This window comes from Aotus nancymaae, unplaced genomic scaffold (genome assembly GCF_030222135.1).
Source record: "Aotus nancymaae isolate 86718 unplaced genomic scaffold, 86718_ANA_hifiasm-v0.15.2.pri h1tg000030l, whole genome shotgun sequence".
Classification (NCBI taxonomy): domain Eukaryota; kingdom Metazoa; phylum Chordata; class Mammalia; order Primates; family Aotidae; genus Aotus; species Aotus nancymaae.
The window spans coordinates 9,447,353-9,463,938 of NW_026988443.1; the positions used below are offsets into that span (position 1 = coordinate 9,447,353).

Below are 16,586 nucleotides of genomic sequence, written 5' to 3' on the forward strand. Positions count from 1 at the left end.
ATTTCTAAAGCAGAGAAATCCAGTCGGGCCCAGGAACCTCATGTTCTGAATAAGGTTAAAATAAAACTCCTGAGGTGTTTCTCAGCATCCAAAAACCAATTAAGCAGGTTACACGGAAGTATTTCTAAAAACAGCAGTACAGTGGAAGGAGACTGACAGGTGGGCAGATGGAGGAACCATCAACTCAAATTTATTTCACAGCTTACAACTCAAATGAGCATTCCAAAGTCAGAACAGCTGGCCTTTTATTCAGTAAGCCATTGTCCCTTGCTTTGCTTATCTCTCAGGAGTATGAGTGGATTATACTCACTGGCAGTCTGTCTGTCGGTCTTTGACTTTGCAGGGGAAAATCCTTTGTAGAGAAACAGGCTCTTTGTGTAAATCAGATTTTTCTGTAATGTCTGCCGTTTCCCGCAGATTGTGAAGTTTCTAGATTCTGGAAATGGCATTGGCCTTTTAGCTTTCATTTTCATAACTGTATTTATTACTTACATGACTGCTATTATTTACTCAGAATCAAGTTGATTACATCAGAATCAAGTTAATTCTGCATAAATGGAATTGAACCACATAGTCAAAAAGCACCATCTTCCGATTTGCAAGAAGAAATGTTTTTAAAAATGTTGTAATGCATTTAAAAATCACAGCCACCTTGGGTTCCTAATTAGACATTATTCTGGAATCTTTCTGAAGTTTGAGACTGTCCCATGCAAATGTTACTTAAGTTTCAAGCAACAGGGAAGTCATGAGATTTGGAAAGGGTTGTCTTTTGTCAATCGTGGTCCTTTGTGGGGTTCTGTGGTGACAGAGGACAGAGGAAAGACCATATTCTATGGCTGAAAGGAGGGCTTGATATGACCCGGTGGGGATTTTGTTCCAGTAATTGCATGAAATTGGCCCTGCTGCCATGTCATAGGTATAGCATGAATATCACTCATTAAGGCATGCGCCTATATGCCTTCCCTCCCCATGGCTGAGTCACTAGCAGAATATATTTTCTTCCAAAGTGTTTGTTTTCATTGTTGCCCTTTAAAAATAATGAGTTCATTCTATTCCCTTGCAAGGAAAGTTACTCTAGACTGCTTTGAAATTGTATATCTTTTGTTGAGCACATTTCTGCAGTGGTTCCATAGCTTTGTGTGCCGGGGAACCCAACCCGGCCTCTCTTCAAGCATCTAACCAAGCGGCCTCCGACTTGATACTTATAATCGTCCAGTCCATTTGACCTTTATATTGTTACCCTTGGGCAGGTAGAAGTCATGCAAGTTTCAGGTGACCCTATCATGTGACCAGAGATCAAAGGTCAGCAGCTCCTAAACGTTCGGCTGTCAAGGTAGCCCATTCATCACTATCATTATGTAACTGACAAGCCAAGAAATGCACCGGGGATAAAATTATTCTCAGCCCTCTACCTCCTGGGTTTACGCCCCAGTGGTGGGCCAAGCAGTCTCACATATTAAGTGGTTTCCAAGGGCCTGCCAGAGTCCCCGAAGTAGGGGGAGGACTTCAGGAGACCTGTTCCATGTGCTGGCCCCTGGGAAGTCACCAGCTGCCTGCCTGGGGAGCCAAGTTGCTGGTCTACAGGAGTCGACCCTGAGACATGTTTTCTCTGAAATGGAGCTGAATTGAATGTTAGTTCTTTCTGGACCCAAAGACACACATGTGTGTCCCCCACCACAGCCCACTTTTAGCATCTTTATGGTCCTTTGTGGCAGATTGACCAACCGGCCTGATCTTAAGAGTCACTTATGAAAATGAAGATTCTCAGGACGTTCCTCTGAAGTCTCAGAACGCCCCTCTGACTTAGGACCAGGTGCCTTTAGGAAATTCGTTTCTAACAAGGGCCCAAAATGATTCTCATGATGTCTGTATTTTGGAAGAATGCAAAGCGCTTGAGATTTGGAGTCGGACAATTTTGGCTTCAAATCCTGACCCTATCCCTTGTTTAGCTATGAAATCTTGAATGGGTTAGTTAATCTTCTGGGTCTGTTTCCATTTTGAGGACAAACATTTAAAAAGATGTATAGAATGCCTCATCTTTATTATTGTGTGTGGGTTTTTTTGTTTTGTTTTGTTTTGTTTTTGAGATAGGGTCTTGCTCTGTCACCTAGGCTGGAGTGCAGTAGCACAATCATGGCTCACTGTAGCCTCAACCTCCTAGGCTCAAGTGCTCCTCCCACCTCAGCCTCCCAACTAGCTAGGACCACAGGTGCCCGCCACCACACCTGACTAATCTTTTTAAAGTTTTTGTAGAGATGGGGTTTCGCTATGTTACCCAGGCTGGTCTCGAAGTGCTGAGCTCAAGCCATCTGCCTGCCTCAACCTCCCACAGTGCTGGGATAACAGGCATGAGCCACTGTGCTCGGCCTTATTGGCTTTTTTAAATGTTTGTATTAGTATTCTTATTATCCCTTTGGGGTTTGAGGAGACATCATCGAAAGAGCTTTGGTATGAGGTACAATGTCTTTATAGTCTCTCCCATGACAACAAAAGTCTCTGAGAAACCTACAGGGGCAGTTTTGAGAGGGCTGGGAGAAAGGCAGTGCTGTGAGGATTACACAGGCTTGTCACATGGCTTGGGAGGTGGCCTGGTGGAGCCTGCGCATTCTAACAGTAGAAGAGAAGAGGCAGGGCACTCCTCTGGACCCCTAAAGAAAGAGTGGAGATGCCTTTGAGCTATTCCATGACCAAAGAGTGGCCCTGACCTCCAAACCAGCAAGGGGCTCTTGCATCCCTTACGTCTTCATCTTCTGGCCTCCTGGAGGTACGATCTGAGCACCTTTGGCCCTCACCCCAAGGTCCTCTTGTATAGAGCCTTTACCATAGGCCAGAGGAGCTGTGTTTTTTTCTTTTTTTTTTTTTTCACTTTTGTTTTAGGTTTGGGGGTACGTGTGAAGGTTTGTTACATAAGTAAACATGTGTCAACGGGAGTTTGTTGTACAGATTATTTCATCACCCAGGATGTTAAGCCCACTACCTAATAGTTACCTTTTCTGCTTCTCCTCCTCCTTCCATCCTCTCCCCTCAAGTAGACCCCAGTGTCTGTTGTTTCCTTCTTTGTGTTCATAAGTTCCTATTGTTTAGCTCCCACTTACAAGTAAGAACATGCAGTATTTGGTTTTCTGTTCCTGCATTAGTTCGCTAAGGATAATAGCCTCCAGCTCCATCCATGCTCCCATAGAAGACATGATCTCATTGTTTTTCGTGGCTGTATAGTATTCCATGGTGTATATGTACCACATTTTCTTTATTCAGTCTTTCATTGATGGGCATTTAGGTTGATTCCATGTCTTCGCTATTGTGAACAATGCTGCCATGAACATTTGCATGCATGTGTCTTTATGGTAGAATGATTTATATTCCTCTGGGTATATACCCAGTATTGGGGTTGCTAGATTGAATGGATTTTAGCTCTTTCAGGAATTACCATACTGCTTTCCACAATGGCTGAACTAAATTACACTCCCACAACAGTGTATAAGTGTTCCCTTTTCTCCACAACTTCGCCAGCATCTGCTATTTTTTGACTTTTAATAATAGCCATTCTGACTGGTGTAAGAGGATATCTCATTATGGTTTTGATTTGCATTTCTCTAATGATCAGGCCTATTGAGCTTTTTTTCAGATGCTAGTTGGCCACATGTATGTCTTCTTTTGAGAAGTGCCTGTTCATGTTCTTTGTCTACTTTTTAATGGGGTTGTTTGTTTTTCTCATGTAAATGTGTGTAAGTTCCTTATAGATGCTGGATATTAGACCTTTGTCAGATGCATAACTTGCAAATATTTGCTCTCATTCTGCAGGTCATCTGTTCACTCTGTTGACAGTTTCTTTTGTTGTGCAGAAGCTCTTAAGTTTAATTAGATCCTACTCGTCAACTTTTGTTTTGTAAACTCTGGAAGACAAACTAGGCAATACCATCCTGGACATAGGAACCGCAGAGATTTCCTGACAAAGACACCAAAAGCAACCACAACAAAAGCAGAGGAGCTCTTAACCATGATTTGCAGTGGGAAGACACTCTGGTTCTGTAGCCAGGATGATGGGAAACCTTTACCAAAACAGATCTCTTCTTGGAATCCCAAGTTGGAACTCTAAATGTTCTATATCATGAGAAATAACAATAAGCTGGGCACTGTTTTGCATGCCTGTAATTCCAGCTACTTGAGAGGCTGAGAAAGGAGAATCACTTGAGTCCAGGAGTTCTAGACCAGCCTGGGCAACATAGTGAGACCCCATCTCAAAACAAAACAGAAAACCCTGATGTTCATGGCTATTGGACTATATAGTATTGTTAATGTTATATTTCAGACAAACTGTAGGTCATGTAGGTGCTGAGGGAAATAATTGGGAACTGTGAAAACCATTGTTTATATGGAATATGTCTTTTGAGTTCCAAACAAATGTGGAGAACGTAAGCCATTGACAGCAGGTGGGCACTGCCTGCCCTGGGTATAGACCCACAGGAGGGACTCTGTAATTACGCTGATTGGCCAAGATCCAGGCAGCAGAGTTATCTATGCTAAATGGAAGAAAGATTTCTTGGCTGGGTGTGGTGGCTTATGTCTGTAATCTGGACACTTTGAGAGGCCAAGGCAGGAGGACCACTTGAGCCCAGGAGTTTGAGACCAACCCGGGCAACACAGGGAGACCCCATCTTTTGTCTTGGAGACTCCCAAAACAAACAAAAATAGCCAGATGTGGTGATGCATGCCTGTACTCCCACCAACTTGGGAGGCTGAGGATCACTGGAGCCCAGGAGTTGGAGGCTGCAGTGAGCTATGACTGTCCCCTGCCTCTAAAAAAGAAGGGAAGGAATATTTCTTGAAAAATCGATGGTTATTTATGTGGCTCAATGGTGTTATCTTGGTATTCAAAAGCACTTCGAGTATATTTGGTAGTCAAAGAGTTTTTAAAGCACCTAAACGTGCTCTCTTATATCAGACTTCTCACCTCTTCCCAGAAGTGTGAGGCCCAAAAGTAGATGTATATACAACTAGAAGTTAAGCCAAGCCCAGCTTCTCAAGTGGTCATGCTTGAAAAACACTACCCACTAAAAAGGTGTATTGACCCAGAGGGGAAAAACTGACCCCTGGGGAAAAGTTTGGCTTTTCCTCACTCTCTGATGTGTGTTGACTTTACTGATTTTACTGATCCGGAAACATTAACATGTGGAACAGAGGCAAGAGGTGAAAAGCCTTTCAAAGAAAAAGCGAACGTGTCTTTTGTCAAAACTCATTTAGGAATTGGTTTTGCTTAGTGGTTCTGCAATAGGTAAACTGAGTTCTACAAATTTGACATGTTGACTTGATAAAGCCACCTTTGTCCTAGTACACCGTTATGATAGCTGTAAGTATGTCTGGGTAACTGTTTACTTGTAAAGTTGTCCACAGTGCCATGACAGCAGTGACAAAAATCCAAGAAGACACATTACAAGTTCATTAACTTGTTCTTCTCTTTTCAGAGGATTTAGAGTGTCAGGGGTAAGACTATCATAAACTCGATTATATACTGTTTTCACCACTCACTACGACAGATTATTTGGAGCAAAACATTGTAAGACTATGAAACACGGTGCAATGGAGTGGCCTCTTCCTTGAGGTTAGATTTTAAATGTAGCGCTTAAGATAGGCATCATGGAGGTGAGAATTATACGTGGAAATCTCTTCAGTTTGTACATCAGGTACTGGCAGGGATTTAGATACCATGTTAATATCAAAAATACTTACCTTTAAACCCCGGAATCACTCTGTATGGCAAGTCATTTGCCACACAAGTACACATTAGAGTGAAATGAACCCGAAGATACTGAATTAAACAGAGGACTGTAGCATCCCATATTGGTCTCACACTCCCTCCAAAGCATAAAGGCCATTGAGCGGATTGTTGCCCTGTGACATCGTTATTTCCTGCTTTTTTCCTGCTGATCTTGGCAGGTGGGTTTTGCAGGTTCATGTGGATTTGATGTAACACCAGTGTCTTCTACCCAAGGCCCCTTAAGTCTTGGTACTGGCTTATGCTATTAAGCATTAGGAGAATGCATTATCATGTAGCCAATACCCTCAAACAGACTCCTACTTAGCATTAGGCCAAGTGACTGTCAACTCCTTAAATTCAAATTCCAGAAAAAAACACTGACTTAAAGAAGAGGAGACTTTGAAACACTGAGTATTTTCTGATGCAGCTGTCCGTTTAAACTGCTCTAGTCTTTAGAAGTGTGATTTCTTTCATTTTTATTTGTGAGTGTTACAAGCCCTTCTGGCCAGCGTTGCATGATCAGCTAGCTTTTAAAAGTAGGACTTGTTAAGAAAAGGGATATTGAGGCATAAGTGTGCATTTATATGGTACTTTACATATTTTAGAGTGCCTTTATATACGTTATTTGATTTTATCTTCACATAACCCAGTAAAGCAGAGAAGCATTAACTTCAGTGTAATAGTTGAGGAAACGGAGAGGTTGAGATATTTTTCTCAAGGTCACCCAGGGAACATATTAATAATTGGAGGTAGTTTATGCCCTTAGAAGCTGAACATGTATCTTTTATTTTTATAGACTGTAGATACTTATGCTGTAAGAGCCTCAGAGTCATTAGAATGAAAAGAAGAAAACTAAATTTTGTCTGTCATCTGTCGTAATAATAGTCCTTCTAGAAACTGAAGGTAAAAACAACATTTGCCTCTTTCTTTCCTCTGAAATGATATGGAATGTGCTGAATATCTCAATTTGACAAGAATAGCTAAGTAGTCAATGGACGGGATCCATTTTAGTCCAAATGGAAATTCATGAAAAAGATGCAACGGAGTGAAAAGAGCAGCCAGCCAGATGTCCAGGGGTCTGACCCGCCCTGGCTCCCCTGTGCACCATTGCCTCAAACCTTGAGTAAGGCAGCCCTCCCTCAAACTAGGGACCCAAATACCTACCCTGCTGTCTCCCAGGTTGTTATGAAAGTAAGAAGCAGCGCCGTAAGGATCGACATTATTTGGGACATTTAAACATTGTACAAAATGTAATTGTTATTTTAATTAGGAGTTGTTCTCCCCTTGCGCATTGAAGAATTCCCTCTTAGGAGTTCATTTCTGTTCTCTCGTCAGTGCCCTATGCTTGGTAATATTTCTCCATCAAGTTCTAGTCTGTGTGTGTGTGTGTGTGTGTGTGTGTGTATGTGTGTGTGTAACACTTGCTTATTCTGATGAATCTTTCAGCAGAAACCATTTCTCCTGAAATCTTTATCATTTCATCAAGAGTAATGGAAATGTTACCTGTCCTTCTTTATTTGTTGCAAAATTTAGGGACAAGGAAGAAGACCGTGTATGTTTTCTTAAAATCAATGGCCAGCACATTACTGTAAAACCTATTGATTAAAAACACAAAGTATAATGTTAGTCATTTAGTCTGTGAAGTGATGCAATAAGGGAAGAAATTTATCCTTTGACTCTTGCATTAACCTTTTATTGACTGCTTGCATACCCATAATTAACACACACTTTAGCTAAAGTGGTTAATTTTAGCATGGTGACCAGCGTTCACTAATGTAGCTGCAATCCCGATCATCTAAATGTAAGTGCAGCCCTGGGGGAAATCAGCAGGCAGTGAAGCCCCTCATGAGTTACACGTTGGTAGGGGGGACTTCTGGACAATCTGCTAACAGCCAGCCCGTGTGACACCTTTCGGTTGCTTCCTGTTACGTCACTAGGTCATTCAGGGAGAACCGCTCCTAAGTAGCTGAGCATTTTAGGGGGTGGTTTCTAGAGTGCTTTGAGTCAAAATAATGTGAATTTAGGAGGGAGAGAGAGAAAGTATATATATTATATATAGTATATTATATATATACTTTATATGTACATATAGTATAGATTATCTTTAATTATATGTATTTATTATATAATTATTTTATATATTTTATATATTCATTATGTAAGCATATAATTCTATTTCATGTGTTTAATACACAAAATATTACATATTATATCACATTTCATGTATTTTATATATAATATATAAGTAAAAATAGGTATAATTATATAATGCATATAATTATATATTTCAATAAATATATATAATATATACTATATTATATATACTATATATTATATATTATATACAATATATAGTATATATAATATAGTATATATTATATATAATTATATATTTATATATAATTATATATTTATATTATATAATAATATAAATATATTGTATATAAATATATATTATATAAAAAGCATATGTATATACTATATTGTGTATACACTGTATCTCTCTTCCTCCTAAATTCATATTATAAATTCACATTGTATATTATATATGTAATATGTATAATAAAATGTTCAGTATAAAATATATAGAAAATATTTATATTTATTATATTGAAAATACTTATATATAAAATAATAGGTATACATATAAAGCATATGTATACAATATTTGTGTGTGTATGTGTATGTGTAATTTTCCTTAGCTCTCCTTGAACTGCTTCATGAAAAGGGCAGTATTTTCTGAACAGATACAAGTTTATTTGCTAACCCAAGAAGCATTTTTAAAAAATGAGATCTTTCCTTAGAAAAGACAGGGTTGAAAGGGGAAACTGTAACTTTCTTACTGTTTAGCTGGGTTCAGTAGGACTTGGGAATGACACTGAGTTGAGGGAATCTTGTTAACTTTCTTTAGCAAGAATATCCAGCTCTAGTCCTGAAAACTGGCTTATTTTCATGCAAAGGCCAGTGTGGATGGACCAGCATTCCCTTGTTTTCTGGGCAGAAATGTGTCCCAGATTGTGGGTTCATACCCAGGTATTCTCTACACACACTACACTGTATCAGCCACATCTCAGTTTGGAGAGAGACTCTCTGCATCCATTGGCTTTGGCAATGGATGTTGGGAAAGGCAGGAAATAACTGAGAGAAAGGAAGCATGGCCAGCCTATCAGCTAGGATTCTTTGGGTTGCAAGTGACAGGAAAACTTAACTCAAAGAATAAAGGCTCATGAAATTGAAACATCTAAGTGAAGCAGGACCCAGATGGTCAAACAGCATCGTGCAGGACTCAGCGTGTTGCTCTTGCTGGATGGCAGCAAAATGTTGATGACAGTTCCAGATCACACATCCTAATTGTTCATAGGACAAGAGAGGAGAAAGTCTTTTTAATTTAGCTCCCATACCAGTCCTCTGATTTTTTCTCTTGATTTTGCCCCATATTGGGTCATGTGCCTCCCCTTAAGCCACTCCCTGTGGCTAGGAGAGCGAGATGTGCTGATGTAGCTTAAGCCAGTCAAGGCTCCCCACGGGCTGTAGAGGTGGAGCCAGTCTCGCCCACATCAAGTTATGAAGCATGGGGAAGGGGCAGATTCCCCACGGGAAAATCAGAATCCTTTTGGTGGGAACAGTGGGAGTAAATCCAGCACAACAAATGTCCATCACAATCAGTATTCCTCACACATTTCATAAGACAACTTGGGTCCCCTTTACTTTGCAAAAGAGATATAGAGTTTTGTGGGCTAAGAAACAATCCAACTTTATTTCCTGTTAAGTGCAAAATCAACTGGAACAACCACCATTTAGAAGGCCAGACGACAGCGCCTTTTTTCAATCCTAGGTCTTCAGGAACAACTACTGATCCCTTCTGAAGCTGAACATTTTAGCGTGGGACTGGAAAAATTGTAGTAGCTTGAATACATAAGCCTTAAGGTCCTGGAATGTCACAATGTGATAGGATTTAGCCTTAGGTGCCATTTGATTCAAGCCAGAAAGAGCTGCTCCTGTATCCCCAGAGCTTCCCCTAGAAGGAGTCCATCTAGAGGTTACCCACTCAGTTAATGTGAAGGAAGGAGACAGCCCACGTATAATAGGCAGCTGTCTCACTGACGTTTCTCATCTGCCACTGGTACCTGGAGTAGAAGTAACAACAGTGATAATATTATTTAATAGGTATTGGGTACTCGTTATGTGCTGGGAAACATTCTAAGCACTTTCTGCGTATAATTCGTGTAATCTTCACATCAACCCTGTAAGTAAGATACTGTTGTTACCATCACCACTTGACAGACAAGAAACTGAGGCTGAGTGAGGTCATGAAACCTGCCCAAGATGTCATGCTCCTGGAAAGCAGGAACTTGGCAGTCCAGAGAACATACTCTTCACCACTGCGCTGCAGTCTCCCTGCTTCCCATCTTTGGAAACTAAGATCCAAGAAGGAAGAGTGAGTGATTGGAGCAAAAGAAATGAAACTCTAAAGGGGGATGGATGTGCCTTCAAGTAATTCCCAGCCTTCTCTTTATATGCTCTGCAGTCTGGCATGGTGCTAAATCACACAGTATCATTTGAGTTGGGGCTATCTGTCCTTTTTCATGGGTAAATTCATCACCTCCAATAATAAGTCCTCTGCTGGGGCCTATCACTATCATTTGGAAATTGGCAAGGAACACTGGACATTAAAGGAAGAATTTTAAAGCAATCTTGAAATTTCTGAATGAAGGCTCTGAAGAAAGCCAACAAAGGGTTCTACTCCTGGCCCAGATGGATGCAGTGACTAGGTACAGCTTGCCTGTCAGAGCTTGATGCAAAGGAGCCACTTCCCACACCAGCCAATCTTTTCTTTTTTTTAGAGACAGTCTTTCTCTGTTGCCCAGGCTGGAGTGTAGTAGCATGATCTTGGCTCTCTGCAAGCTCCACCTCCCGAGTTCAAGTGATTCTCGTGCCTCAGCCTCCCAAGTAGCTGGGATTACAGGTGGGCACCACCACGCCCTGCTAATTTTTGTGTTTTTTAGTAGAGACAGGGTTTTGCCACATTGCTCAGGCTGGTCTCAAACCCTTGGCCTCAAGTGATCTGCCTGCCTTGGCCTCCCAGAGTGCAAGGATTACAGGTGTGAGCCACCACGCCTGGCTCCAGCCGGTCCTTTGATGAGAAGAACAACAGCAGAAAACTGTGGAACAGCTTTGCCCAAAAGCAAAGCCATTGGGATTGGGAAGTGTGTACAACGCAGCATCAGCAAACCTCTGCAGCAGGCTTCAGCGTGTTTAATACTTTCCCAAAGTACAGAGGCAAAACCCATTTGACAGGTGAAAAAGCGTCTCTATTGACTTTCTACAAACCTTATGATATTCTAGGTGGATCGACACTTATCATAGCCCTTTAATCTGCCAGCCCAGATAATGTGTGCACGGATAATTTATCCACTGTGAGATTGAAATGCTCAATTTGGAATAACTTTCCCTACCGAGTAAATTGAGCATTACTCTAGGATTCTGAGGCAGAGAGAAAGCACAATTTGAAAAGCTTTGCAGAGTTCCTTTGTAATTAGTCGCAGCTTTCCTTGAATATTAATTTCCCCTGCATCCCTTTCAAGTGGTTTAGAGACAGTCTCTGGAACTACAGAGATGCACCCTCAGAACCACATCAGCAAGTGGCATGGTCTCAAACACCTATGATTAAGTAGTCCCCAGAACGCACCCTCTGTTCTTCAGTGCAGTGTAGCTTATCAGTGCAAACAGTTTAATATTTATGCTAAGAGGATTGTCAAAAGCAGCTTCTGTTGCTTTAATTCTTGTTTTAAATAAATAATGAGAACATTTAAACACATTACTCTTCTTGGGGCCCCGGGGTCAGCTAATCTTATTATTTATGAAGTGATGTGCTACATAATAGTACTTACTGCATGTTAACAGACGCTATTATCAGGGCCTGATGCAGAGAGCCGAAGATATATTAGAATGTTATATGTAATGTACGACGGATTGAGTGCATAGGATGCCGGTGTAGCAATTAACCACACGCGAAAATAGGTGTAAAGTTGAAGTATGTTTTCCCGGGGGGATCCCCTCACCATTAATAATTCCCCAGAGAAGAAGATGTCTTTCAGTTAGGAACCCTCTCTACCATCAAGCTTGGAAATGGGGCCGGGATATTCCATCCTTTGATCTCTTCATAGTCAGTCCTCCACAGTCAGAAGACAAATAGTGAGCATGGCCACTTTTTAATTGATTTAGACAAAAGTGCAGGGAAGGCGGGGGTGGAGGGAGGCACGTGCGCCACGCTCCCGAATGTCCTCAGAGTGTCTGGTTTTGGTGCACACGTTTTCACTGCCATGTACTCCAGGAGAGCAGAGAAATTGTTCATTCCTTATTGCAATGCGTTTCCTTCTCTCTGACCCTCGTTGTGCAGATAAATAAAGCTAAAGCCACTGAGTTTTCCCAGGTCACTTTTAAATAAGCCAGTCTCTCTGAGAGATAGATGCCTGCCAAGGTATGAGAACGTTGCCCCAATTTTTTTCCTATGAGGCTATAATTTAGCCGCATATGATAATTAATTTCTCTACTATTGATGAATAATCCATTTAATAAAAACCGTGATTTAAGTGTTTTCCTTAGGGACTAACTCTTGCTAGCCTCTTAATTTAATTTTGTGGACGTTTTTCCCACCTCTTCATCAGTGGAAATGATTATTAACCTCTATTTGCATATATCCTTATAAATCGGTCTCTCCTTGGAGTGCCTTTTTCTGAGCACAGCAAGCTGGGACACTTGTAAATCTCCAGGATCTCCTAAGTCAATCCTGGCCTGTAATATTGTTTAATCTATTCTTGGACGTTTTAATGCAGTAAATTCAATTTAATCTTTCCCAGTAATCTAGTAATACATCGCAATCCCACAAACATTTAAATCTGATAATGGCTTAATCACACACTTTAAATAACAGTTGAGATAATGAAAAAATAATTCACCATTTTAAAGGCAGAGTAACTGAATTTCCCTGATGATTGGCTCCTACAAAGCCACCTGAGATAATACACATCTGGGAGTCAAAGCAAAGGAAGCCCCAGCACCATCAGGAACAGTGTTTCTTCTTATAAACACCTGCGTTCCACCTGTAGACTCATTCAGTCGTCGCCATGACCTTCACCCTGGAGGACTGTTTTTGGGAGTGTTGGCCAGCGTTGCTCCAAGCTTCCTGTAGGTTGGGGTCTTCTGGGGATTTCCTCCCGTGGATTAATTTCCTATTTGTAACTCTTCCAGGTGCCAGTCGCGAATTGCCCGAACTTTACCTGCTGATCAGAAGCCAGAATGTCGGCCATACTGGGAAAAGGATGACGCTTCGATGCCTCTGCCATTCGATCTCACAGACATCGTTTCAGAGCTCAGAGGTCAGCTTCTGGAAGCAAGACCCTAGAAGGAGCACCAGTCTCAGGCGGTGGAGAAAAAAAGGTCTTTGGCTTTTCTCCTCCAGCCTTATCATGGGCTTATGCAAGGGCAGTGGAGACTTCTCTTGACCCCTAGATTGTAGCATCCAGGTCCCAATCCAAAACGGCTAGGAAATGGTGCCCATGCATTTCGAAATGTTTTAAAATGACCCTGTGTTATAGTCTGATTTGGTGTTAAACAAGACCTCCTTCCCCCCCAAAAATCATTCAGATTTTAAAACGTGAGCCATTCAGCCCCCGAGGTCCAGGGCAGGTGACAGGAACAAGCCCAGCATGTAACCAAGCCTAATCTACTTTTGTCTTTCCCAAACTTTTTCAGAGACTCTGGAGTGAACCCAGCCCTCTGGGGAAAGACAGAACTGGAGAGCTCCATCCTCATCTCTCGCACACCCATGGTGCTGTCCAATATGGTAGCACTAGCTAGCTGTGGCTACTTCAATTTCAATTCAGTTTTCACTTTAATTAAAAATTCAGCTCTTTAGTTGCCCGGGCTGCATTTTAAGGGCTTAATAGCCTCATGTGGCTAGTGACTGCTGTATTGGACGGCACAGATATGGAACATTTTCACCATTGTAGAAAGTCTTATTGGACAACGCTTCTATAAAAAGTTTGAGAGCAGGAATTCTCTTTTCCATTCCTCTGTAGCCTCTATCCCCAAAGGCAAAGAAACTGAAAGAGAAATGACTCATTGAGGATTGACCTCTCTCCTCTCTCTAAGACAAACCTAAGTAAAAGCCTGAGCTTTGAGTCCTAGGCTCAGTGCACAGGAATGGGATGTTAACAATTAAAATTAAGTCGATAGCCTGTCTTTAGGGAGTTTCCCTGATCTAATGAAAGAGACGCAGCCCCCATTTACATTATTTCACGGATTTAACCAGCACAGTATAGTTTTTTCTATACGTCCCTCATTCCTATGTAATGACAGGTAGAACTGAGGGTTGAAGAACCTCAGTGCCCCATCCTGATGACCTTGGAGACTCAGAGACGATGGAGAGGGGAGCTTAAAACCTGGGCTTTAAGACTCCCATTAGCTCCGTGTGCTTTGGCTTGTTAATATGCCTCAGTTTCCTCATCTGTATAATGGGAATATATGAAAGGCACCACTCCCAAGATGAAGATAAAGATGATCTAATAACAGACTTAGGACAATTTCCAGCACATAGTTAAATACCCAGGAAATACTAGTACTGTTATGTGTGAGTGAGATTTTTTTTTCCTCTCTCGTTCTTACCCCTGCGCCAGTTTTATCTTGTGATGCCATTAGCACATCTCTCCCTTTCTGACCTAGCTCCTGCCCATTGGTGCCCCAGAAATCATGAGAATAGTTAGCCCCCCTCTCCCCAGCCTGTTGCCTTCTCGTGTAGTTATTCGCAGTAGTTGAGAAGTTGAAGAGCTTTTGCCTATTGAAGGTGCACTGATAATAAACTCTTTCCTGCCACCAGAATTGCATTGGTTCACGGGGTGCGCTCATTCCCATGCAGTTCATAGCCACAGAAATGTTACGTTAAACAAAGCAACCAGGGTCTCATCATGTTGAGACTCGAGTCTCTTAGACCTTGGATTCGTTCCCTAGTGTCTTTGAGCCTCGGTTTCCTCATCGGTAAGAGAGAAGTGAAGCACTCTCACAGGTCGTTACAGAGATCACATGAAATAACGTAGGCCAGGAGGGCGTGGCACATAAAAGTCACAGACGGGGCACCCGCGGGCCATCCAGCCCAGTGTTTTCTGTAGCCCCCATGATGTTCGTTTTTTGTTATATTCCATTAGGGGCCAATATTTAGAAATTGGGAGATTTCACATAAAATTAAAAGGTCTGAATTTTCTTTAGAACTCAGAACACCCAGCAGTCCTAGGCCCCCATCCTCACATGGCAACATGCTAAATAGCGTCTTCCTGCTGCGAGGTGGGACATGACCCAGCCTATGGTTCGCTGCGTTCCCTCTTTTTCTCCGTTTTATCATTTATCATGAACCTGACCTGCGTCACCCCTTCATATCAGCGCTCTCCAAACCTGCTTGCTTGCACCCCTCTAGTCGAAATGTTTTGTGCTCACCCCAATATATGTGTGTGACTATTGAACTCTATTCGTAGACTGCTTGTACTAATGTCATGTGCACCACAAAATATTCATATACAATAAAAGTATTAAAAGGATGAGATAAGAAACCAAGAGAGATTCTGCTGTTTTTGCCTTTTGCATGGATGAGCCAGCTTCACTGGCCTGGGTGGGACCCAGATGGAATTAGTTCTCAAAGTCCTCCACGTGGAGTCCAGGGATGCTCAGCAGGGTTGGAGAAATTACTACTTTAAGTGAATCCAAAAGGTGAGATTACATTTGCTCTGAAGAAATGGTGATCCCAGCACTTGGGAGGCTGAGGTGGCAGATCACTGGAGGTCAGGAGTTCGAGACCAGCCTGGACAACACAGTGAAACCCCGTCTCTACTAAAAGCACAAAAAGCTGGGTGTGGTCGTGTGCACCTGTAATCTCAGCTACTCCGGAGGCTGAGACAGGAATCGCTTGAGCCCGGGAGGCGGAGGTTGCAGGGAGCTAAGATCATACCACTGCACTCCAGCCTGGGCCACAGGGCGAGAGAAAAAGGAAATGGTGACTTTCATTGAGCATGTGTTTGAGGATTTCATATGCTCTCCAGGGAGGTTTCAGGCGGGTGGAAGGAGGTGGGCAAGACCCAATAACAAGGCGGCTGGTGCGGGCAATAACAGTGAACTCATATCCTGCAGGGTCATGGAAAGGCTTGCTACTGCCCTGTGAATTGGAGGGTTTTCCTGGAAGCACAGGCCCAGAAATTGCACCCTTCCCCCCACATGTGTGGATAAGGGACCACCTCCATCAGCAGCAGCCCCCACCTGCTTTCCTGCCAGGCCTCCCTGTGGTCCCAGATATCTTGAGAAAAGTGATCTAAGAGATCCCTTTGCACTGAGGCACAACTGACTGCCCCGCCCCCCTCTCTTCCTCCCGCAAACCTTGCTTGGCACTGACCACAGCCTCAGCAATGGGGCAAGTCTGGGGACCCCAGACAGATCTCTGCCCCCCAGGCTACTGGATGCCCTGGGATGTGTAGTGACCAAAACAGAAACTTACCTCATAGTAGGGAAATAGACGGTAACCAGAAAATCAATAACGAGATTGTTGCAGGTGGTTGTAAGTGCTAGGAAGGAAACCAGCTGGGAAAGGGACAGCAGAAGGAGATGGTGACTGACCAAGGGGACTTCGATCAGGCCGTGGGGAAGGGAGGTGGTCAGGAAGAGCTTCCCAGGAAAGGGGGCGGCGGGCCCAGGCAGGAGAGTCCTGAGAGGGGGTACCCAAGGAAGCAAAAGGACCTTGAGCCCAAAGCTGAGAAGGTCAGGAGAGGGGAAGGGGAGATGTAGCGTAGCG

At 42.6% G+C, this 16,586-nt stretch overlaps 1 protein-coding gene across 3 annotated transcripts in view; it reads left to right on the forward strand.

Moving 5' to 3' along the window:
- Positions 1-16,586, forward strand: part of FTO (FTO alpha-ketoglutarate dependent dioxygenase) — a 424,741-nt gene that overhangs the window by 399,789 nt on the left and 8,366 nt on the right. Inside the window, exons 9-10 of one of the 3 annotated variants that reach the window (XM_064383072.1) lie at positions 13,007-13,134; positions 13,511-15,361. In XM_064383072.1, the coding sequence (XP_064239142.1) occupies positions 13,007-13,134; positions 13,511-13,524 (142 nt within the window). In that variant the 3' untranslated portion in view covers positions 13,525-15,361. Of the gene's footprint in view, positions 1-13,006; positions 15,362-16,586 lie in introns of those variants that run through there. The other 2 variants (XM_064383071.1, XM_012447942.2) reach the window with 2 other exon arrangements.